Source organism: Kwoniella dejecticola, chromosome 6, assembly GCF_000512565.2.
Source record: "Kwoniella dejecticola CBS 10117 chromosome 6, complete sequence".
Classification (NCBI taxonomy): domain Eukaryota; kingdom Fungi; phylum Basidiomycota; class Tremellomycetes; order Tremellales; family Cryptococcaceae; genus Kwoniella; species Kwoniella dejecticola.
Window position 1 is genome coordinate 956,063 of NC_089306.1, and position 23,664 is coordinate 979,726.

The 23,664-nt window shown below is 48.3% G+C and overlaps 7 protein-coding genes across 7 annotated transcripts; 1 reads left to right on the top strand and 6 right to left on the bottom strand.

Moving 5' to 3' along the window:
- Positions 1 to 80: 80 nt before the first annotated feature.
- Positions 81 to 2,377, bottom strand: I303_105233 (uncharacterized protein; the record flags this gene model as incomplete). The annotated part of the gene is made up of 5 exons (XM_018408613.2): positions 81 to 470; positions 545 to 846; positions 914 to 1,152; positions 1,214 to 1,276; positions 1,347 to 2,377. 5 exons carry the CDS (start codon positions 2,375 to 2,377, stop codon positions 81 to 83), a joined length of 2,025 nt encoding a protein of 674 aa, XP_018262304.2.
- A 1,828-nt stretch (positions 2,378 to 4,205) lies between these two features.
- On the bottom strand, positions 4,206 to 7,033 carry I303_105234 (aconitate hydratase, mitochondrial; the record flags this gene model as incomplete). Its single annotated transcript, XM_018408611.1, has 5 exons — positions 4,206 to 6,042; positions 6,096 to 6,301; positions 6,392 to 6,421; positions 6,485 to 6,593; positions 6,846 to 7,033. The coding sequence occupies 5 exons, from the start codon at positions 7,031 to 7,033 to the stop codon at positions 4,206 to 4,208; spliced, it is 2,370 nt and encodes a 789-aa protein (XP_018262302.1).
- An 818-nt stretch (positions 7,034 to 7,851) lies between these two features.
- On the bottom strand, positions 7,852 to 9,776 carry I303_105235 (cytochrome c peroxidase, mitochondrial; the record flags this gene model as incomplete). Its single annotated transcript, XM_018408610.1, has 9 exons — positions 7,852 to 7,939; positions 8,000 to 8,083; positions 8,147 to 8,200; positions 8,266 to 8,365; positions 8,431 to 8,492; positions 8,565 to 8,794; positions 8,990 to 9,129; positions 9,297 to 9,549; positions 9,663 to 9,776. 9 exons carry the CDS (start codon positions 9,774 to 9,776, stop codon positions 7,852 to 7,854), a joined length of 1,125 nt encoding a protein of 374 aa, XP_018262301.1.
- A 981-nt stretch (positions 9,777 to 10,757) lies between these two features.
- Positions 10,758 to 13,560, bottom strand: I303_105236 (uncharacterized protein; the record flags this gene model as incomplete). The annotated part of the gene is made up of 17 exons (XM_065969110.1): positions 10,758 to 10,955; positions 11,082 to 11,255; positions 11,325 to 11,379; positions 11,477 to 11,575; positions 11,650 to 11,690; positions 11,760 to 11,835; positions 11,912 to 12,014; positions 12,087 to 12,138; positions 12,202 to 12,228; positions 12,305 to 12,375; positions 12,448 to 12,465; positions 12,552 to 12,567; positions 12,647 to 12,757; positions 12,872 to 12,991; positions 13,145 to 13,262; positions 13,363 to 13,391; positions 13,459 to 13,560. The coding sequence occupies 17 exons, from the start codon at positions 13,558 to 13,560 to the stop codon at positions 10,758 to 10,760; spliced, it is 1,410 nt and encodes a 469-aa protein (XP_065825182.1).
- Positions 13,561 to 14,055: 495 nt separating this feature from the next.
- Positions 14,056 to 15,489, bottom strand: I303_105237 (uncharacterized protein; the record flags this gene model as incomplete). The annotated part of the gene is made up of 5 exons (XM_018408608.1): positions 14,056 to 14,226; positions 14,310 to 14,443; positions 14,519 to 15,020; positions 15,106 to 15,360; positions 15,430 to 15,489. 5 exons carry the CDS (start codon positions 15,487 to 15,489, stop codon positions 14,056 to 14,058), a joined length of 1,122 nt encoding a protein of 373 aa, XP_018262299.1.
- A 1,523-nt stretch (positions 15,490 to 17,012) lies between these two features.
- Positions 17,013 to 22,045, bottom strand: I303_105238 (uncharacterized protein; the record flags this gene model as incomplete). Its single annotated transcript, XM_065969111.1, has 18 exons — positions 17,013 to 17,575; positions 17,641 to 17,803; positions 17,866 to 17,937; positions 18,000 to 18,133; positions 18,199 to 18,427; positions 18,478 to 18,598; positions 18,654 to 18,753; positions 18,818 to 18,987; positions 19,061 to 19,630; positions 19,687 to 19,804; positions 19,863 to 19,974; positions 20,032 to 20,168; positions 20,224 to 20,315; positions 20,378 to 20,480; positions 20,572 to 20,811; positions 20,884 to 21,661; positions 21,717 to 21,852; positions 21,927 to 22,045. The coding sequence occupies 18 exons, from the start codon at positions 22,043 to 22,045 to the stop codon at positions 17,013 to 17,015; spliced, it is 3,957 nt and encodes a 1,318-aa protein (XP_065825183.1).
- Positions 22,046 to 22,437: 392 nt separating this feature from the next.
- On the top strand, positions 22,438 to 23,614 carry I303_105239 (eukaryotic translation initiation factor 3 subunit K; the record flags this gene model as incomplete). Its single annotated transcript, XM_018408606.1, has 5 exons — positions 22,438 to 22,528; positions 22,672 to 22,898; positions 22,985 to 23,126; positions 23,225 to 23,482; positions 23,580 to 23,614. 5 exons carry the CDS (start codon positions 22,438 to 22,440, stop codon positions 23,612 to 23,614), a joined length of 753 nt encoding a protein of 250 aa, XP_018262297.1.
- Positions 23,615 to 23,664: the final 50 nt, after the last annotated feature.

Consider the following 23,664-nt stretch of genomic DNA (forward strand, 5'->3'; position numbering starts at 1 on the left):
ACAAGTGGGTAAAGGGAGAAATTGCCAAGAGGCTTAAGGATAGCAAACAAGCTTGCTACTGTATCACAGAATCGCTGTACCTACGTGACATTGACGTTGGAATCACCCGCAGATCCGCGTTCATACAGTATCGCGAGATATTTCGCATCCGACTCGTAGTGATATTTCAATATCCTTTCCGTTAAAGGTTCCTTCCCATCTTCATTGTCTCTCTCATCCTGTTCTTCGTCCTGCTCCTCATCGTCCTCCGGGACACCTCTCTCTCTGACATCTATCGGTACCCAATCTTCTAGATTTACTACTTGAGCTTCCCATCCGCCTTGACCACCGAGAAGCAGGTCTCTCACGCGATCTTCTGCTTCTTTGCGGGAAGAACTCTGTGCACGGCTGGGCTGATTCCTCACCCGGTCTGGCGCAAAAGGCAAAAGGGTGTGCGCTGCATGCGATATGACCAGGAGTGTCTGTGCACACTGTGCATCCAAATACTAGCAGGGTCAGAAAAATCCATACCCCCTTGTTTCACACGGAGGGACAACACACATACCTTTCTGATTGCATCCCATTTAAGGGTTTCGCTTTCACGGAAAGCTTGATCCCTATCGGAATGGATCCTTCGGCGTACTTCGTCGGCTTCCGCCTCGAAGAGGACCATCGAGTCGCGTCGAGGATCTTCGGGCTGAGTGCTGAGCTGATCTCGTTCTATCATGAGCTTTTCTGTCAATTCTTGAGCTAAAATTTGACGTCGTTGAAAGCGCTTTAGAGGATCAATTGAGAGCCTGAGGTGATTGACGAGCTGTGAGATGGCTTCGCTCAACGGCCGGCACAATTCCTGGAGATGAAGAGTCTCTGTACATTTGTCAAAGATGATCAGCCAAATGGCCCTGCCGAGCGGAAAACATATAAAAAAACATACCCCTCACGAGGGTTCGGCTTTTCAAGGGTTCATGATAGTAGCCTGGAGCATCCCGAGATGTTGCAAGAGTCCAATCTTGGCCGGTGCGATGGTCGATGTCTATCCTTCTCCTCATATAGTCTATGTGCTGGCAGATGTTATCTCGTGATGCAATAGCGACCTGTACGGTCAAGACTTGTTGGGTGATAGTCCTGTCTTCGGCAAACTTTAGTTCTAAATCGTGCCACTCCGGTGCGTCACTAAGGGAAGCAAAGCTGTGTCAGTGGCCAGTAGGATTATCAGGAGCAGCAGGGTACTGACAGAATTTCCTGAGGCCTTCTAGACTGCCCTTGATCAGATGCATCGATGTTGAGATTAGGCTTACTGAGAGGACTTGATCCAACTTGGTCGGTCAGCGTTTACAGTGAAGACTGAACCCGAATTAGTCCCTCACCCTTGACATTCCACTGAAGCTGCAGCGACTCCAACGGGGCAGAGATCACGGATTATAGCCTTTCCTTGGTCTTGGTCTTGTTCTTGGAAGTTCGCTGATTGAATTTCCGCTGTCTCAGCTTTGTGATGGGTGGTCATAGCCGATCGCTTAATGGAGAGACCGAGTAGTCTTCGAAGCTTATCTGCTGGCCCAAGGTGAGATTTGCGAGAGCGTCGCATTCGTTGAGTTGTCTTCATCTTACGATGTCTGCTATCGATCTGGGTGGTATAGTCAATCTTCGGAGCTAATTGGTATTGCGCTTTAAATTGCCTCTTGTCGTTCAGACCAACAAGTAATTGACAAATGATGTCAATGTCACCACGTTCGGATCCAATGGGGCAGGCTGTACCACATCTTTTCCAATATTGACCTTCCACTTCCACAGGGTAGAATCCGGCATATTCCCAGTCAATGATGCTCTTGATATCCCCGGTGATAGGATCCACCAATATGTTCTGCCATCCCAAGTCGCCATGACACAGCACGTATCGACATTGGGGATCTTCTGGGTAGGACAGTTGCGAAAGATAAGCTTCCGTTGAGACTAACCGAGCTGGCAATTGGAGATCAAGGCTGAATGAGTGGAGTTTGTGACTGCGTAAGTTGTGAAGTTGCGACATGTAGTGTTCTAATTGTCGAATGATATGCGGATGGAGACGTTTATCGGCATCCAATGCAGAGATCGCGTTTTCGATATATTCTTGAATCATGTACAAACACCCTCGATCTTCGAACACAGTCACGATGGTTGGTACCGGTATACTGGTGTGAGTTTTGACGAAATGAATCGCCTTTGCTTCGTTCTCGAGAGACGAGAATGACCGTTCAGTCCTGTTGCGTGGTGTACCGGCTGGGTTCAGATCTTTGGTAGCTTCTTCGCGGGTGGACGAACGTTTCATGAATAGGCGTCGACCTTTCAAGGGATCATACGATTCGAGAAACCGTCGACGCGAAGTTGTGTGATCAATCGGCTGATAAGTTGGCTCCTCCATTTTTTGAACGAGTGCAAGAATATGATGACAAGGAGCGATGTCGTGCGTGTGATATACAATAGAATGCAGACGATGATGAGTACTGCGTATAAAGTCGAAAGTCTGTCGTTGACGCTAGCATGCGCTTTGTCACTTGTTTGTGTGTTCCTGCGACTGTACCGTGCGTGGGGTAGCCATCAAAGTGGGGGATGTGGCGGTTTCTCTCACCAAGTCTTGAGTTCTCTCTGAAACGCAATCAGATCCACCCCACTCGATATAACGTACCAGCGGGGTGCATTTATTCTGCATTTGATGATGCTTATTGTTCATTGGTCGAGACACATGAGTGTTTGGTTCTGTCAAGCACGACTTTTGGGCGAGGCTAAGGGGTCGACATGCTTTGATACACCCTCTTTACAGTATATCTAGGTATATAGTTGGCTGATTCACTATGTTAACTTTACGTCTCTTGCCGCTCTTCTTCTGGTCTCTTCCTGAAATATCGTTCTTCTGCTCTTCAAGCTATACCATAATGCCGAACCCCCTCAAGTGTTTCTCGGAGGATGCTAGACGTGACAGACAGTATCAAAGGATGGAGCGGCTCCAAGAACGAATGGCCAACATGGAGGAAGAACGACAGCGCAGATACGAGGCCATGATGCGTTCATCCCCACAACATTCTCAATACCAGAGTGGCCATTACGCTCAATACGGTCCCTACGGTCGCGTTCAACAATCCTACGATGCTCACCGGGTTGATCCCTTTGTACCTCAGCTTGCCACTCCACATACTACTCCAGGCTATACTTTTGATACCTCCCACTCGACGCCCGCGGACGATTTGTGGAAATCGTGTAGTCGATGTTTGGACCGTCGACCCTGGCTTGCGAGCTCCGTGATGCGATGCATCATCGACGGTTGGACCCGTACAGTCAGGCGCCATGCTGGGTCTAGAAACACGGTGTTAGATGGCCCGACAACGTACAAATGGAAGTGCAAGTCCTGCGGTAGAATAGCCAACAGCTTAGGATTTGGCAGCAGGACTTGGAAACGAGTATGCAGAGAGTGTAGAGCGGAGACCGATCTGATCTGGAACGAACGTCATCCCGAAACTCCGTATCAAGGATTGACTTACTGCTGTCAGCATTGCAGATATCAACTAAACCCCCCGCAAATAATCAATACGGCGCGAGGACCTATCCAAGTCTTATGGACTGAAGTGTGCCCGTCCTGCGAGCAGGAACAAGCCGTTGTACCGGTCGAATTCGCTCGAGATCCACTTTACGTATGCCATTATTGCCACAAAACGGCAGGCAGATGGCAGGATGGACAGGTCTGCCAATGGTGCACCGCGGCTTGTGGCGGTGATGAGAGATTAGCGGGGTATGCCGGGGCATACGTGCGAGCTGCTTCAGATGTCTGATCGGTGCCGTGATGGTGAGTGCAGTGCTACTTGATGGCTGGAAAGATGCTTTGACGTTGACGATGAATTTGGCAAGGTGATGATCGAGTCGAAGTGGCAGTTTAGGCACCGAGTGTCATGGTGCTTTGTTCGACTGAACCAATGCTAAATTTGATATTTTTGGCATCACGTTATTCATTCACTGTTTATCATATAAAGCGAGAACAAGCCAAACATTCCTCGAGGGAATCATTCCAGACCGAGACCGAGACCGAGACAAAAGGGAAAGACAAAGAAACGAAGGTAGATAGTAGATGAAGATATCAGATGAAATGCTATCGGAATGAGGGTAAATAGTGGTTGATGTTATTTATGCTATTTGATTATAACTTGCGTCGATTGATAGAGGGAGAAACAAAAACGAGAACATATTATCTGTTGTTCCGTTTATGCTCCTCGGGCTTTAGCAGCAGCAGCCATCTTGTTCAAGGCGGAACCAGCCTTGAACCATTCCCATTGACCTTCGTTGATAGACGAGGTAGTCAAGAACGAATCTTTAGAACCGTCTTTGTGGGTGATCTCAACCTTGATATCTTGTCCAGGCTTGAATTCGTTAAGACCGACAATCGACAATTTATCGGTACCAGAGATCTTGTCGTAATCGGCAGAGTTCTTGAACCATAACGGGAGCATACCTTGCTTCTTCAAGTTGGTCTCGTGGATACGGGCGAATGATCGGCAGATGACAGCTCGTCCACCCAAGAATCGGGGTTCCAAAGCGGCGTGTTCTCTAGATGAACCTTCTCCGTAGTTCTCATCTCCAACAACAACCCAAGGGATATCTCGGTCTCGGTAGTAAGCACCAACGGTTGGAACAGGGCCAAATTCACCGGTTTCTTGGTTCAAGACAGAGTTGGCTTCTCCAGAGTCGGCGTTGATGGCACCGATCAAACAGTTTTGAGAGATGTTCTCCAAGTGACCTCGGTATTTCAACCATGGTCCACCGGCGGAGATGTGATCGGTGGTGCACTTTCCTTTGGCCTTGATGAGGACAGGAGCGTCGATGATGTCCTTTCCGTCCCATGCCTTGAATGGCTTGAGGAGTTGTAATCGGTCGGAAGAGGGAGAGACAGCGACGTTGACGGTGGTACCATCCTCGGGGGGAGCTTGGAAGGTGTTTTCACCGGCATCGTATCCCTTGGCGGGAAGCTCGAAACCAGCTGGGTCGGAGAATTTGAATTCCTTACCGTCGGAACCCTTGAGCGAGTCGGTAAGAGGGTTGAAAGTGAGGGAACCAGCGAAGGTCATGGCAGTTACGAGATCAGGGGAAGCGACGAAAGCGTGGGTAGCAGGGTTGGCATCGTTTCTACCGGTGAAGTTTCGGTTGTAAGAAGAGATGATAGAGTTGACTTCGCCCTTCTTGACATCTTGTCGATCCCATTGACCGATACAAGGTCCACAAGCGTTGGCAAGAACAACACCACCGACATCCTCGAAAGTATCGACGAAACCGTCTCGAGCGATGGTAGCTCTGACTTGCTCGGAACCAGGGGTGATGGTGAAGATGGATTTGGTCTTGAGACCGTGGTCGGCGGCTTCCTTGGCGATGTGAGCAGATCGAGACATGTCTTCGTAAGAAGAGTTGGTACATGAACCGATAAGTCCGACCTTGAGTTCCTCTGGCCAGTTGTTCTTCTTGACTTCCTCGGCGAACTTGGAGATGGGGGTAGCAAGATCCGGGGTGAAGGGACCGTTGATGTGGGGCTCAAGCTCAGAAAGGTTGATTTCGATTCTTCGGTCGTATTCAGATCCTTCATCTGGTTGCAAGTTATGGTTGAACTCTTGGGCGTAGGCGGCTTGTTGAGATCGACCGGTGGCTTCGAGGTAAGCGGACATTCGCTTGTTGTAAGGGAAGAGGGAAGTGGTAGCACCGATTTCGGCACCCATGTTACAGATGGTGGCCATACCGGTACATGAGAGGGATTCAACACCAGGACCGTGATACTCGATGATGGCACCGGTACCACCCTTTACGGTAAGGATACCAGCGACCTTGAGGATGATATCTTTAGGAGTGGTCCATCCGCTCATCTTTCCGTCGAGGTAAACACCGATAACTTTGGGAGCCTTAAGTTCCCAAGGGATGCCAGCCATCACATCTACGGCATCGGCACCTCCAACACCACAGGCGACCATACCAAGACCACCAGCGTTAGGGGTGTGAGAATCGGTACCGATCATCATGAGACCAGGGAGAGCGTAGTTTTCGAGGATAATTTGGTGGCTGAAGCAGAGATTAGCTTTGTAGCTCATACAGGGTGCAGAATGACTGCTCACATGATACCAGATCCGGGCTTCCAGAAACCGATACCGTACTTGGCACAGGCGGTAGCCAAGAAGTCGTAGACTTCTCGGTTGATGTCGATAGCTCGAGCCAAATCTTTGGGTCCTCCAACTTGAGCTTGGATCAAGTGATCACAGTGAACGGAAGTGGGGACGGCGGTTTGGGGGAGACCGGCAGACATGAATTGGAGGATAGCCATCTATGAAAAGGGTAAAAAGCACAGACGGTCAGTGACAATCAGAATGACGCGTTTTTGATGGGAAATTCCCCGAGAATGTGGTCAACTCACTTGAGCAGTAGCATCTTGGCATGCAACTCGCTGAAAACGATCAAAATCCAGTCAGCAGAGACTCAGCGGAACATATGGAACGACAAAACTCACGTCTGGTCGGAGCTTGAGGTACGATACACCTCGTTCGATATCTTGCTCGTGAGGGTTATCCAAGTGACCGTACACGATCTTCTCAGCAAGGGTCAGAGGTCGGTTGAGTCTATACGTGATTAAGTACATGTCAGCGAGATGCTTCGACGCGGTGTGAGCTTTTTGAAAGAGGATTCCGGCAAGCTTGTGACAAGGTGGAGCGGGATTGAAGCAGCGAATGAGAATTGATTTTTTAATAATCAGGTCCCCTAACCGCTCGCTCGCCGCCTGCGGCCCGTCCACCGGCCAATTATCCCTCATAACGATCGAAGAGAGGGATAGCTTGAAGAGAAAGAACGAGAAAGATGAAATTGATGCTCACCTTTGCCTGACAACTTGTAAATTACTCTCGATTCTAGCGTAGTTGACGAATTTTCCCTTTTCAAGGTTCGACATGGGCACTTGTTTGTCGCCTATGGAGGATTGGACAGTCGCCATGGATCTCGATAACATCGATGATCTCGATGAGAGGGACTGAGCCCCCTTGACGAGGAATCTTGAGGATACCATCGTGCGTGAGTGGTTGAGGGAATTGTATTTCTTAAGACTTAAGAGTGGGAGGGGAGGAAAGAGTTTTGCGTTGAAACTTGGGCTATCAATCCAGGTAGATGGTTATCAACAATATCAATCGACCACCTCTTAACAGGTCGAACTGAATATGCTTTCGTTGATCTGTTTTGGATTATTGAGGATGTTGATGAAGAAGAAAGAGAAAGTGAGAAAAATCTAACACGTCTATCTGTATTCCACGATAAAAGGAGGAGCCAGTAATTGTCACTGCAGCACTGCAGCTGACCGAACTAACTATACTGAATTGACTGCATGCAATGAACAAGTACAAGTATTGATTTCCTTGCGATTTGATAGGTTGATTCCTATCATGCGTCATATAACCGTAATAATCCGACCAAAGCCGCCTAAACAAAACAACCCAAAAATAACACGTAATGCCAAATTATCATTCGACTTCGGTTTTACCAGGCCACATATAGCCGAATTTTGGCTCTGCATCCTCGGCCGAATTTATCAACCTCTAAGAATCAAGATGAAACGCATACCAAATATCACTCGTTGTTGTCCAACATCAAGGGCATGAAGGTCAGGACAAATGACCAAGCTATGCAAGGGTAGATTGCGGCTCCGCAATTCCGATCATTCACTCGGGCATGATGAGCGCGATGAATGAGTGTGCAACTGGATTGATCATGGACTTCACACTGTATTTCATCTTTCTCATACTACTAACAAGGACACCCGAATATAAGACATGATAGATAGACTGAAACCAACTCAAAGGCTACAAAGGAAACTCCGGATAGTTCTTGCGTCTACTCGGAACCCATCTTCCAAGGTTCACCAGCGAATTGAGCGGTCGGTACACCCAATTCAAGGAGTTTAGCGAAAGCCTTAGAGAAGCTGTTATGAGGCATAAGCGAGAGTTCTCTGCGAGGCAAGCGGGAATGCAGGTCAACTCACTCCTTGAAGAAGGCCTCTTCATCCTTGGCATAGACATCGACGAATTTCTTGAATGACTTATCTTTGACAAGGGCCATGTCGGTGCTAAAAGCAGAATGCTAGGTGGTGAGACTGGAGACGCGAATGCACCAAGGAAGGTAGACTTACGGAAGCATCATGAGGGTCTTGGTCTTCTTGTCTTCGTATTGAGCTGGTCCCTTCCTGTAAGTTCAAGTCTCATCAGCATCATTCGCATCGCTTGAACAGGGCTGCTGAGCCAGACTCACCACTTTCTCCATTGCCAAGGCTCATCCTCCAACAACGTGAAGTATTGGTTAGAGAAGGTAACAGGAGAGAAAGTCCATGGACCTTCGAATCCAGATCGATCTACATATCAAGCCTCAATGTTCAGCATAAACCGACAACGACAGGATTTTGAGACTGCTACTCACCGGTGTGGCATCTACCCATAGCATGAGCTCCGGAAAGAGCCACGATCTCTTGGTCGTTGAAGCTTCACGCACCAAGAAGAAATCAGCATTTGTATGCTGCGTGCTGCAGCACGATTGGATCGGCATGAACTCACCCCATTCGGTAGAAGATGAATCTCAAGTGATCTTGAGCTTGCGCAGCATCGGGCAATCGTCCATCGGGAGTAACGTGGTGCTCGAACCCATCGATTCTTCCAGGTCTCCAAGGGACCGTGGGTCCACCCGATTCTTGGACAGCGGCGACTCCACCAAGTGTCCAGAGGTCACCGTATGAGATCCATGGGAATTCTTCCTTGATCTTTTGCATGTGATCTCGCGCGATATTCTACAAGACCACGCGTCATGGAATCAGCAACCCATTGTGGTCCGAGATAAATCGATCGCTCAGGAAAGGCTATGGTGAGTAGCTGTGGTCCGGAATAAATCGATCGCTCAGAAAAGGCTATGTTGCGTAGCCGTGTTCCAGGCGAGATGCAGATATGGGCAGGACAGGGGAAAATAGAGGTTGATGGGGACTCACCAAACCGTTGTTAGCACCGTGTTCCGACTCAGGCTTGAATCGCATGGTGGCATAGTTGGATCCACCAGTGTTATCATCCTTGTTATAAGTTCCCGAGGCGTGCCAAGCTAATCTGATGAGGACAGGTGCGAGGGAGCCGTCTATCAACACGGGCAAGGAATCGTCAGCTCGCTTTCAGACAGCGCTTCAAAGGTACTCTGAATCTTTGCGCTTTGATTTGTGACGACGCGTGAATGAGGCTCATGGGAACGGGAAGAGTTCGATAGTCGGCGCCAACTCAAGAGAAGGATAGAATAATGAAACTCACCATCGTAACCCTCCTTCTCTAAGGTATCCGCGATCCGATCGTACACCTTCTGATAATCCCCTTGTTTATGTCTCAATCCCAATTTACCCTCTGCGGCAGCAGCTACACCTCGAGCCTCCGACTTGAGCTCTTTGGCAGTCTCTCTGGGTGTCCCGTCGGTGCCGTAGAACAAGTATGCCGCTCCGGCAGCTGCGAGACCGACACCCGCAAGGAGGTATGGTACGGAAGATGATCTGGGTGGTGGAGGTGGGGTCTGCGGATCGGATCACAAAGAACACATCGTGCATCAGCTTCATGAGGATTGCCCTTGCATACACCTAAATCTGCGACGAGTAGGCAGATGTGCGAGAGTAGTAGTCAACTCACGATCTCAGGTCCTCCAGACGCGAACCGTCTTCTCACAACTTGATTCCTAATCTGGACGGATTGTCCGGCTCTTCGAGCACAGGCAGTTCGCAATAATGGAGTGCGGAAGGACATCGTGTATCTATGTATACTATGTTGTCAATGTTTTACGTCCTGAATGACACTACGAGTCAGTTATGCAGAGGATTATGTATTGAGGGGGAGGAGATGGGAATGAGAGCGGGGTAGTTCAATATGTGTGTATGTATGTATTAAACGCCTTGAACGTGATTGGATAACCGTCGCCTCGCCCTGTCACCGAATCACCTGATCACCTGACCACCAGGCCCACGCCGAAATATTCCGGAGTGTATCTCGGCAGATCTTCCAACCAAAAACCAACGCGACTCACCGTGCTTGGAGTGTATTCAGGCTAATTTGGTCAAACAGATGAAAAATGCAGAAATGTAGTTACTGGCTACTTCGCAATCAAGCTTAGATATGTTTATATAGGTATCGATAGCTTCACTTGCTAGCTTCAATTCCTCCAATCCAGGTGATATACTCTAGTCAGAGTAGACCTTTTGTGCAGGATCAAATGAGTCGATTCCATAATGAAAACGCAGGGCTGAGTCATCAATCCATCATCTGACGACGGACCATTCGCCGTATCCTGTCAGAGCGGGGCCAACCAATGAAATGGGTTAGAAAGCAACTCATCCCGAACATCCAACCGGGAAATCACTTCGACGGCATTCGCCGATCTTGCAGGGTAGGTGCAAATACATGCATGGACGGGAAGTGGGTCTTCAGTAAACGAAACGAATTGTATTCGAGTCAATCAACATCATGCATTTCCTCGCATGCAAACATAGAGATATCAAGACCCGAAAGAAGACTACCGAGGCTGATGTTCGAGTCAGCATTGACCTTCGAGGTGACGTATCTACTTGTCCTTCAGAGAGGCACCATGTCATCCGCCGCTCGCCTCGTTTCCGAATATCTAGTCGGTCTTTGGCGAAGGCTCGAAACTTTCAATCACAATGAGAACCATAAGCTATGAAACCACAACAGTATCACACACCAAACCAATCCCAACCATGTTCATCGTACTACTCACTCCGTGCCTAGCAGATGCGGCGTTTCTTTATGTTTCTTCAACAGCCTCTCAATCGCATCTAAGCCTCTATCGAGCTCTTCCAACTTGGGCCCAAAGCTTAGTCGCACGAAATGATGGCATGGAGAATGGAACAGGTTTCTTCGGTGCGAGGGGTTGATATCGAAGAATATCCCAGGGACGCAAATCGTCTTTTCCTGATCGCGCAACGGTTCAATCATCAGCTGATTAGGATCACAATCGAGCGCGGCTCAACAAACACAGCACAGCACAGCACAGCACAGCGTGCGCGATGAGCTCGCAAGGAGAAATTCAGAACTTACCTTGAGCAATTCCTCGAAAAACGTCAAACCGTTATTCAACGGACTATCTAACCTCTTCAGATCTAACCAAATGTAAAATGTAGCTTGGGGAGGTATCGTGACTTCCAATCCCATTTTCTTCAGTCTAGATAAGACATGATCCCTTTTGATTCGGAAAGCTTTCTGTAGCGAGACCTAACGGCTCAACGTGTCAATACCGCCAACCAAAACAGAGTATTCACTGCTCCTCTGACTTGCACTCACCTTATCTTGCTGGACCCTCTGATAATCCAGAAGCGGTACAGCTGCTTTTTGCAAACTATTGCCGGATGTCAAATGTACAAATATTGATCAGCCACTGAAAGATGATGAAAGTTGAGACGACATAGTCTGGCTACACGGCTACGAACACTCACACATGCGAAGCTCCCCCATCGAGGAAACTACCAGATTGCGATATAGCGCTGATCACGCTCTTTGGTCCGACGACCCAGCAGACTCTCCATCCTGGTAATCTGCAATGACCCGTCGCGCCGTTAGCTATGCTGCTTTCAGCCGGTGATGCAATGAGGCTCTACCAGGGACTCGCCTGAATCCCTTGGTCAGTCCATTGATCAGTATGACCGGGTCCTACTCATAGACTATCAGCTCGAATCCATTCCGCTTCTAAGACCATTGAAGAGCGAGTCAATCACATACCTCGTTCACGTCTTCCACATATCTAGCTCCGCTCAAGCTGGTGCCCAGATCCTCGGGATTATCGGGGTATTGATACCTGATTCCAAGAGGTAAGTAAGCACAACAGCCCCAACTAGACGGACTCAAAAATAAACGGAGGAGGAGCGACGTACCAACTATAAAATTCATCCAGGATCACAGTCGTCTTTTCTCTCGCTAATTGCACCAAATCGCGTAATTCGTCTCCTGATATACACTGTCCCGTTGGATTTCGGGCTGGCGCATGGGTTCAGCGTTTCCGGTCCACAGATTGTACTTTTGAAACGGAAAGCGGTCAAAACGACTCACGATTCGATGCGATGATGACGCTCAAATTCAGATTCTCTATTTCTCGTTTGAGCTATGACCAACCCTTGATCAATGTCGCTACGATGCGTGTTTTCGCCGGGTGGGCTTGACTCACCTGATCCAAATTCAATTTATATTTGTCCTAAATAGAGTAAAATGGAATAATACAATAAGCTGTCGAACTACCCTTCGCAAATAAGAGCGAGAACTAGACGTACCTTCGCATCCAAAGCTGTGGGGATAGGTATAAGTCGCTTGAAGACCGAAAGTACCTCCGAGTAGGTGGTATCTGAGGAAATTGCGAGGTATGTCAGGGGGTCCATTCTTTTCCTTTGGGGCTACTACGATGTCCTCGACTCACATTCTGGTATTTGGTATCCTACGTGAGGTACAAACAGAATGTCAAGTGGAGTGCACTGAGCTGTACAATCGCATGACGACTTTTCATCGTTGTGAGAGGCTTACCACAATATACATCTCCCTGCGACGTACGAGTCAGGAATGATCAGGCGTTATCATTGGCTGCTTGAGAAAACCTGGTAAAGTGAGAGTCAACTTACGATCACAGCTGCCAATCTGGCCATACCAGCTCTCCCTCCTGGGGTGATACACACATTTTCGTACGTATATTGGGACGCTTGACCTTGTCTATACTCTTCGTTGTACAGGTTCTAGCATTCAGTCTGATAATCAGTCCAAGTAATCTCCGTCGAGAGAGACAATGTACTCTCTTCTTCATTCGACTTCGATGATGTTTGGGAGATTGACATGAAATTATAGCTCACAGCGACTGCTTCTCTCAATTCCTTGATCCCCGTCGTAGGCCCATACTCATTCACTTCATCTCCCCACTGAGTCAGATCGATCGTACCCGGTCTAGCAGGTCCATCAGGTAATGGTCCTACCTATTTTGGACTATCAGCTTTTCTTGCCCCTCTCTGTAATCTATAACTAAGCAGAGTTTCCATTTTGAAGAGTAGGACTAGTATGATACCTTGCACCGATGATCATGATGGGACTGAGGTTAGTCTGAGATTGATTTCCTTAGTCAAACTCACTTCCGGTGCTCCTTGTCCTAAATTCGCCCATTCTTTGTTATCGTACGAATATCCATTGGCCATCGCTCGATCCGTGCAGTAGGTCACTCCCGTTGCTCCGGGATGCAATATACCTGGTCTACGTGTAGTTTCAGATGTAATTGATTCAACCTCAGCTGAGCACTCTTGCGTACGACTACATGCGCTCGTCTCATGTTGAAAGAGGGGACAATACGTACATCGTCTCTCCACTCTCATTTCCATCTTTCTGATTCAATTGATACACGACATCAGCATCAACATGAAATGGAGCCAGTGCAGAGCTCCATACTCACCCGATCATCGATGTACCTCCTCAACAACTGATGCGCCTCCGAGTCCGCTTCATGCCTTACGTCTTTGACGACTTTCGAAGCGATGTTGAAAAACGAAGACATCGCGTTATTCCTACTCGCTCAAGTCTCGCTAACCAGATTCAGTCGTGCGATGTATTAAGCTTCAGTGGGCTTGATCGGTCGGTCGAACGCAATCAAGCAAGCCGTCGTTGGATGAATGAAGACCGGACAGTCCGATGCATGCTAATCTCAGTGCAAGGTATGAATCAGTATTATTGTGTGCCCAGTACCGTCCCATTCCATCGGTAACACGAAGACCTGTCAAAGTCAAAAATAGAATGAAGCACAGTCGAAATAAATAAGCGTCATCGTCCCTGTTCCTGAATGATCGACTTTTTCGTCATCATCCAACCGAACCGACACAAAATGACCCCCTCTGGCAGGACATGATATCGCAATGCATGGTTTTATTTCTTCTCCAGATCCCTGTGTTCTTGCTCTTGTTCATCTGAGTCTACTATATATGTTTACGATTCTACCTCATTCTTCATAGGCTACATGAGTTATTGAATATCAACGTGTGGATATAAGACCTCCTTATTGCTTCTTCTTGTTTCCTTTCTCGTCGACGATATCCGCCTGTTGTAAAGCCTGTTGCAACAGCTTGGCAAGCGATGGCGAGAGTTGGTCGACTTGCTTGATCAGATCTTTGGGTTCTCCAGGGATGTATTGAGCGGCGTCCTTCAATTTGCCTTCGAGCTGTTTGGCCTGGATTACCCAATACAACGAGTCAGTATATAGTCGCTGATGACAAGAGAACGGTGAGGGATGAAAGGTTGTAGCAGACTAACCAAAGCCTCAGCATCCACTTTGCCGTCCTTGGCTTTGCTCTTCAACCAAGCTTCGGCAGTATCAGCAGGGAGACCAGCTTTGCTTGCGGCTTCCTTAAGTTGCTTGATCAACGAGTCCACATCGGCAGGAGCGGCTGCCATCATGGAAACACAATTTGTCAGCCACACATTCGCTTGAGCTCGAAGTCTTGAAGGGAGGGACGACTCACCATCTTTGAGACCCTTCAAGAAAGCATCAGCGGTGTCTTTACCCTCCTTCCTCTGTTTCTCCACTTCCTTGTAAATCTTCGAAGCGGTCTCTTCAACTTGTTTCAGTTGATCTCCTCCGATATCCTTGGCCTTCTTAATCAAGCTATCAAAGTCGAAATCCTTGAGATCCTTCAAATTGGAAGGGATATTCCCAGCAATGACAGCGATCAGACCTTGAGCAGAAGCCGGTAAATCATCTTTCAACTCAGTCGCCAAAGACTTCCAATCCACATTCTCGATTTTGCCCTTCGCGTCCTTCACTTTAGCTTGGATCTTCTCGATGACTTTCTTAGCGTCGTCTCCGCCGACGTTCTTCAATTCGTCTAAAGCGCCATCGAGGTCTTTGCCCTTCAATTTGGATAGGAAAGCGGCGATACCTCCTTCTTGGCTGTCGAGGGCTTTGTATAATGCGAAAGCACCGGGTGGGAGGACGGCTTGAGCGTAAGTCGACAGGCCGGTGGACTGTACATCGTGTAGATGGTGTTGGTAAGCTTGCTAGCATACGAAGAAGCGCAGAGAGTCAATCATGCGTTGACAGCACACTCACAAGTTGAGAGGCATTCTCCTTAGCGCTGTTCACTCCTTGATGAGCAATATGAGCGACATTGACGATCGGCTTGAGGTAGAAGTAACCTCCGATTCCGACACCCAAGACGGAAGCCAAGACAGCAAGCAGGAGTGTGTTGTGGGTGGTAGAAGGTTCAGGCCCTGAGGGAATTTCGGTGGCGTATGTTCGTCGGAAAGCTCGGGAGGTGGAGGCTGACGAGAGAGGGGTGACTCGTTTGGGAAGGGCTCGAGGTCGCTATAAAATGAGCAAAATAGGGAATCAACACTCAAATCCCCTTTGACTGGCTCGGAGGAAATTACTCACAGTGACAGCTCGAGGAGCTGACAATCTCAACGAGGCAGTAGCGGGTCTGACGAATGACATGGTGAGTTGGGCGTTGATTATTTGTTATTGACCTGAAAGAGGTTGTGAAATGGTGGATTCTGTCAATTCTGAGGGAGAGATATCTTTGAAAACGTCCAGGGGCCTGCTTGTCATACACCTTATATATGTATATACGCAAGAGAAGCCACGAGATGTATGAGGAATTCAGGTGCAGTAAGCGAAAAGACAGTGACGTGCCCGGGTGACATAAAGAGTGATCCGCGCACTGACGTCATTCAGTATTGTACCTCAAAATGACCATTCCAGTATTCGGTTTCTTCGTCTGTGCGTCTATGTCGCAACCCTCGTTTAGCCGGATCTGGTCATTTATTGTGCTTGGGCGGGTGTTTGAGTCAATACGATGCAAATAATGCATTGGACAGTGGTCTTTGTCACGAAGAGAGAACGAACATTTCGTGTGCATAATTGTTGACATATAACAGCTAGGAGGCAGGATTGATTTATGTATACGTATCGACCTTGCAATATGGTGTGGGCAATCAAACGTTAACTCTTTCGAGAGCGCGCTATACGGACAAAGGTGCTTCGTGTCAGCGTTGAAGCATTCGACGTTTTCGTTCACTTGACCATGAGAGAAAATAATGGTATGAAAGATCTGGAGTTGTGTGAGGACTGACTGGAATGACGCGGCATGGCCGAATGCACAGAAAGTCAGAATCTGACTCACTCACCTGTCCATCCACGTCCCCCTTCCCTTCAAAAAGCATCTAATCGTATTTGCTTGTGGACTGTTGAGCTCCGCCCGTTGCTTTCGCCTGTTCTTCATCATTCTTAGCGAATGCCCTGACGATCGCAAGAGCTTCATCGATGTCGTCCGGTTCTCACGGTTTCAGCTCGAAACAAGCCATGAAGTTCGTCCATCCTCCATAATCTTTGACTACTTGCTTCTCCCAGGGGTTACTAAGGGGAGGCTCTATAGGTCAAAATAGGTCGGGTTGGGTTCGGTAGGGCGCGTCGAGAGGAGGACAAAGAAAAGGAAGAAGAGGAAGAAAATACAGAAGCGGTTAGCACAGTGGGCATATCCGATACTGAATCAGACTTGTCGTCAATTTGAAGGGGAGTGCACCCACGTAAACCGTCTGAAGCTGGCATTGCTTCTTGTGACTTTGTTTGTGTGTGATCTTTGATGAGGAATGCTACAGCTGGGTCTACATCCGAGTCCGAGACTGTTGGGGAGAACGAAAGTAACGCAGGAAATACCTTCATCAAATCTGAGCATATAGCGGTAACTGCGTCAGTTGTTTGGCTCGGTTCAAGGTGTCAAGGTGGAGCCGAGCGACTGACTGTACTGGTATTCAAGACATGTATTTCTTATGGTCAAACCTGACAGTCACACAGCTGGCCACACACACCTCTACACTACAGTATCAAAACATCGGGCGACAACGCAGTGCATGCCATAGCAAGTATCTCATCAAGGCGTAATCACAGGAATCCCCTCTGAAGTACAACACGGAATGCCAAATCCTACATCGTCAAGCACGAAGTAATAGATTGATCATTCACCGTGGGCTCAACCCGTTAAACCTCTCTTTCAGACCTTCCAATCTCCTTTCCAACTTCTTCTCCTTATTCCTCCATTGCATCAACTGATATTCTGGTGTCGTACCCTTTCTTCTCCATCTATGATCATTCTGGAAATTCGAAATATCCACAATCTTAGACGTCGTCTTAAAATCGATCAAGGAGTTGTATAGTAATTTGCTCTCTACCTGTATATTGTGTTTCAATATCGATTTATCCGTCGGTGTAGTCGGTTCATCTTCCTCTTCTGACGATGAAGATGATCCAGGTGATTGTATTCTATTGGATCCTGTTGATTTCGGTGTAGTGAGGTCTAAAGCAGGGATCACTGTCGGGGTGTACCTCGTAGAAAGAGGAGATAAGGAGTAGAAATCCGTATAAAATTCCTTCGACTTGAGTAAAGCATTCTCATGTCTCAGGAATCGGATGGCGCTTCTCAGATTTTCAATCTGTTCGCTTGAAGCGCCAGAATCAAGGCCTGATCCAGCTGAACCCATTGATATAGGTTCTAACGTTCCTCCAGGAGTCATGGTCGCGGTGCCTGTCATGGAAACACTCATCAGCTGCGCCTCTATACTTTGCTTCAGAGACATGGGGCTAGCTGACCTTGTCTATCACCCTGATTCTGTACTTGGCTCTTCCTCAGTCTCGCGTTCTCAGCCTCGAGAGCGTCTTGTTCTCCTTGCAATTGCTCAATTGCTTCTTCGTACACCTTCTCTTGCTTCTTGGCTTTAGCAACATCGTTCTCAAGCTCGATGATCGTGTCAGCCTATTTGGGATCGACACGCCTGTCAGCTAGTCTACTACGAGAAAGTTCAACCTTTCACTGACCTGCTTCCTGGATGCCTCCAGCCTTCGTTCCAGCGTTTCTACCTTGACTCCAGCTTCTTGCAAGTTTTGATCCTAAATTCGAGTGGCAAGTCAGCTAATACTTCGGGAATCGTTATCGAAACAGCTGCGCTTACTCTAATTTTGACTTCTCTGAGCATGTCTTTCAGCTCTTCAGAAAGCATGACCACTTTTCTTTCTGTATCAGCGTTGAAAGAAGCGGCTTCCTTGATAGTGGCAACTCGAGCTAGCCAAGGCGGTGAGATGTCCACTACATTGACGGAACCAGTTCGTCAGCAATCGTATATCAGCAAAAGGGCGCGAGATTCGGCTCACTCGATATTAAATGTCCACCTTTGACAGCCTCCTTCACTTTTGGCAGTACACTGCCCATCTCGTTGCCCAGTCGAGTGACAAACATAGCTATCAACTCCCAAGGATGCGCATCGGATGTCGCCGACGATTCAGCCGTGATTTCCACCAAGAATCGCTCGATATCCGACAATCGCAATGGTTGTTTGGAAGCTCTCAGCGTGGCAGCATGAGCACCGATTCTTTGAGCAAGCTATGAACCGTGTGTCAGCTTGATTAACACGAATACCATTGCAAGCTTACTTGTACAGCCAAGTCGACAGCATTTGATACGCTGTGCACCAGATCGCCCAGTGCAATTGTCAGTTCCGGCAAAAGAGCGGATGAGGAGGATGCGATCTCTTCGAGCTGAGCGACCAATTTGCTGTAACATGCTCCGTCAGCTGGGAAGATAAATTGACAGAACCGGCTAAACCCACCCCGAAGGTACCTTGACGCTTCTCACGAGATCCAAGATACGTTGAACCGGTTCGTATACACCTTCGTCAAGCGAAGAGTCTCCTACATCTATTTCGATGTCTGCAATGGATTGAATACGAACGATGAGTGGAAGCACAAGTCATGTACGCAGAGCTGGACTTACCATCTTCTTTCGTAAGTCCCATCACTGCTTGTCTAGCAAAGCCAACAGCAGCTGCGAAATTATCGAGGTCACTATCGAAAGTCCACGATAAAGACAGTTGTTGTTCTCCGACATCGAGCTGAGGTTTGTTGAAAGCAGTCTCGCTCAAATGGTCGAATTGAGCTATCAGACTGCAATACCCAACACGTCAAATGTCAGTGCTGCTCAAAATTGCTAGAGAGGGTAGGTTGGAGTTGAACTTACCTCGATAATTCCCTCGCACAATCACCTTCATTGAACTCGTCATTCTTCACCGCCATTAACCATCCATCAACCTTGTTTTCCACTCCTGCTACTTCGCTCAACATTTTACCCAATAACAACCAGTCGTCCGGTGTACATCTCCTCAATATTCCGAAGAAGCGCTTGTTCAATCCGCTGAAATGCCTTAATTTCCCTTTCAGCTCGCAGACTCCAACCAGAGCTTCCGAAGATGCCGAATGAAGTGAAGCTGGGAGACCGTGTAATTGCGAGATGATCGAGATCAACATGTCTACTTTGGCGGAGACTCGGCCGAAGAAAAGATATATCGTAGTTGAGTCGACCTCAGTCTCATTATATGCGTCGGGAAGGTAAGAAGTAACGATTCTGAGATGTTCAGCTAATTGCGCTGCTTCTAGCTTCTTCAATTCGAGATCCACTGTTTTCGACTGCGCTTTGACTGCTGTGGATTGCAGCTTCAAATTCAGATTCATGAGTGCTTGAGCATCCTTGGACGTCGATGCTGTCTCTGATTCCACTGTGGCTTGTTGCATTCGCAGCTCGTCGATCTCACTGCCAAAGGTATCAGCTGACAGGGCGATGCAGGGGTCCATTCCATCACAGCTCACCTTTGCAAGCTCGAGACGAGATCTCTGAACTGGGTGATCGTAGCTTCCATGTCCAGCATGACGTTTTCTACATCCGCCGCTCTCGCTTGCTCGTCCTTCAACTGCAGTGTCAGAGTTTCTACGTAAAAGTCTGTGTCAGCTTGTCAATCACGAATGCAGAGGCCGCTTGAGCTCACGGATTTCCTCATTTAGCACTTTCTCGGCGTCCACATGGTTTTCCTCTAACTCGTCGTTGAGCTCTTTCAGAGCTTCGAGATCTTCGATCGTAGTCCGCATCTCTTCAATCCGCTGGTGAAAGGTAGGCCATCAGCCTCAAGACCCTTCTCCGAAATGCATGTGACTTACCTCGCCCATTTGCAGATTTCTCTCCGTAAGCTGTTCCAGCATATCTTCGGCTCCTAAAGCATCGTCCAGTTGCAGCTTCAAATCGTCCACTTGGGCTTCTGCATTAGCAAGCTTGGCTTCCGCCAATTCAAGCTGATCTGCTCGGGCTCGTTAGCTGTTGTCTACGGTTTTCTCCCAACAGCTGACACGCACTAAACAGGTTCTCTTGCGACGTCAACTCTTTCTCCAGTTCTGCGACTTTTGCCTTATGGTCCCGCTCGGCTTCAGTCGAGACATCTCGTAATCTAACCGATCGCCCTCCGTCAGCCGAGGACCGGAGCTTCCCAAAGCGTGGCGTCCGACTCACCTGATGAGTGCTTCTTTCAGCCTTTCATTATGCTTTTCGAGCTGCACAAATGCTAAACTGGTGCGTTCGCCTTCCAATCCGGACACGGGTTTTTCGTACTCCTCTACATCAGATCGATGAGTTGTCAGCTCGTTTGGCACATCGATTGCCATGTGATTCCCAAGCTGAAATGAGGCAGGGATCATTTCACGTACCGTTTTCCTCCTTCAGCACAGCCACTTCTAGCTCCAGCTCTTGTACTCTTTCACTGAGTTTCTCTTTCTCCAGCTCAGCGCTCTCAGCTTTCTCTTCTGCTACTTCTCGGTCCAGCGCAGCCATTTCAAGCTGGTCCATAGCTTCGGCAGCCTTGATCTCCAGCACGTTGTTCTCGGCTTGCAGATCTTTCGACGACTTCTGAGCGGTGATCAGCGAGCTTTGCAGTTCTTGGAATTTGGCTATTCACATCGTGCAGCATGCCAGTCAGCTTGCGGTCGACGTTTCGAAGGACTTAAAGCTGTATCACATACCTTGTAATTTGACTCTAGCTGCTCTGAGTATATCAGCCTCTCCGACCCTGCTTTCTAACGCTTTGATCTTCTCCTGATCCTCATGTTTCCTATTTTCCAATATCCTTATTTTAATCCTCAATTCTTCCAATTCCCTCTTCTGCGTGAAAGCAGCTCCCGACCCATCCTTTTCCGGCGACTCGCCGGGAACAATCTGTTGCGTTGTTGTCGTTGTGGGCATTTCCGGCGTAGAGGCAAGTTCGAAAGCTGGTGAGAGGGTAGAAGAGATGGATCTTGTCGGTATAGGTCTGGGCGATATGCCTGCTACGGAAGACGTGCTGGGCGTAGGCGACACGACTCGTTTGCCCAATGCGGCAGGAGAGGGAGAAGCGATCTGACGTGGAATTGGCGGAGGAGACATATTACCGTAAGATTTAGGAGGATCGGCAGAAACTTCTTCAGATTCGATCTGGGCAGCTAATGAGGTTGAAGCTCTTCCTGCTACGGAGGGTGGGCGCTTGTAAGTCCCACCGGTGACGCTCGCCCTGCCGCTTGCGCTCGTGGCTGGAGTAGCGGCAGATGAAGCTCGTCTAGCGGTTGATGGCTGAGCTGGTGTGGAAGTAGGTTGGGATACAGCTCTTGGAGGCGTCGCAGGGGTGGCTGCAGCTGCAGAGCGTGCGGCGGCCTTTTGAGGGGAAGACGCTCGCGAGGGTCCGGCAGACGATAACCTAGATGAAGGTGTCGGTGGATGTCTGGCGGAGATGGGCGTCTCGGATGCTTTCGATATTGATCCTCGAGGCTGAACCGGCAAGTCAGCTTGACAAAGCTACAACCTGGAGCTTGACGAAGCTCACGGTCGAAGGTACACTCCTCAGAGGCAATTCAAGTATTTTCACTTGACTCGGTCGAACGAAAACACCATGGTTCGGCTGACATTCGAAATACCGTTCTCCTTTTACCGATCCATCATTCTTACCTCCAGCCTCAAGCCTACCACATATTCAGTAGTCCCAAATCAGCTACACTGTTCAAGACATGCATGCTAGCTGATGAAAGATACTGACAATTCCACACCAACCCATTTGCCAGCTGCGAACCCTGGATTGGATCCCGTCCATCTGACATAGCCTATCCCTGCCGTGACCGAGACTTTAGCTCCTACAGGAGCTTCGGGCGTGGTCATATTCTCTGTTGATTCGTCATTTGATCATCCACATGGGCTGGCTAATATCGTACGTATGATTGAGATGGAAGGGCAGTCTGATTTTGGCTTGACATCTTGACATGACATATCTGGACTCGTTTGACGCGTCTCGAAGGAAAAGCAAGAAGAATGAGGGGGCCCAAGCGTAATGCGACCATGATGTGGCATAACATCCGTTCTGCTCAATAGGCAGGAAAGGGTGATACTGCCACGTGCTCGAAATCATCGTTTTCCGTCTTTTGTCTGCAACTGAAATGCTTTGAGTGTACTCCCTTTCAACAGTTGAAACCTGGGTATATCAACTTATTCCTCGTATCAAAGGACGGCACCTCATCTGTAAGGACCAGATAGGAGAAGGAAAACAATCAAAGATGGCTGTCGCAGTACCCAAGAAGAATCTCGCCGACTGGCATTCCCCCGAAACTCGACCCGAAGTCATACATGAGTTGATTCATGGTGTCGGTAAGTCGCTCTTCCAGTCTTTCTACTTCAGACATTCCGGCGCCTGTCACTTATAACAAGTTGCCGGGAATGATAAGCTTGATCTTCGTATATCACTATGGGCTGACTCTCAATGGTTTCATCTTGGTGCTCTACCTGTGCAGACCGATACAACCCTACCAACTTACCTTACATGGAAGAATACCTCCTCTCGCAAATCAAGGAAGGGCACTACGACCTATTCGCCAACCTCGCCATACTGAAATTATACCAATTCAACCCCCAACATTCCAACCCAGATATAATCATCCATGTCTTGATCAAGACTCTTAGCGCGACTGTTCATGGGCCGGATTTCAACTTGTCATTAGGTTTATTGAGGGAGCCTACGGTGAGTGGAAATAGGATAGATCCATGCCAAAATCGCTAGTCTCCATAAATAACAGCTGAAATTCTCGATGTTGTTCTCGATTCCAGGCAATTCTCCACGATATCGAATCAGACGACGAGTCATTATCGATCTTGATGCCCTACTTAACGAATCTCCACGAGTTGATCAGGACCTGTCAATTCACCAAGTTCTGGACAGAGTTCAACGGCGAATCAGAAGCTGCTAACAGTGAGTGTATCTCCTCAGTCAGCAAAACCCCTTTTTGTCTGCATACGACGTAAAACGTAATTGTGGTTTCCATTTGACCTGACCTCCATTCATTGCAGTCCTCAAATCCCGATTCCTCCCCTCTCACGCCCACCCAACCGACGACCTCAGACTCCAGTTCTCCCTCTCGATAGCATCGTGTTTCTCCTCCATCACTCTTAACCAATTATCGCGATGGTTGAATCTCAGCGGAGCAGAGGTGAACGGGTGGATCGAGAAAGTCGGATGGACAGTAGACGGGGAAAAGGCTATCATACCTAAGAACGGTGATAATGATGTCAAGGCTGGTGTAGTCAAGGAGAACGTCCAACTCAACCGTAAGTCACCGCCTCATCTCAACATCTTCTCCGTCTCAGACCTTGACACGGAAGTGAATTTTTAGGCTGATAATATGGCGTTACATCGTAACTGTAGAATTGACAAAACTCGTCGCCGCTGCTGCTTACTAGATGAGGGATAGTGGTGATTGGATGATCATGCATAGATATGTATATGCATG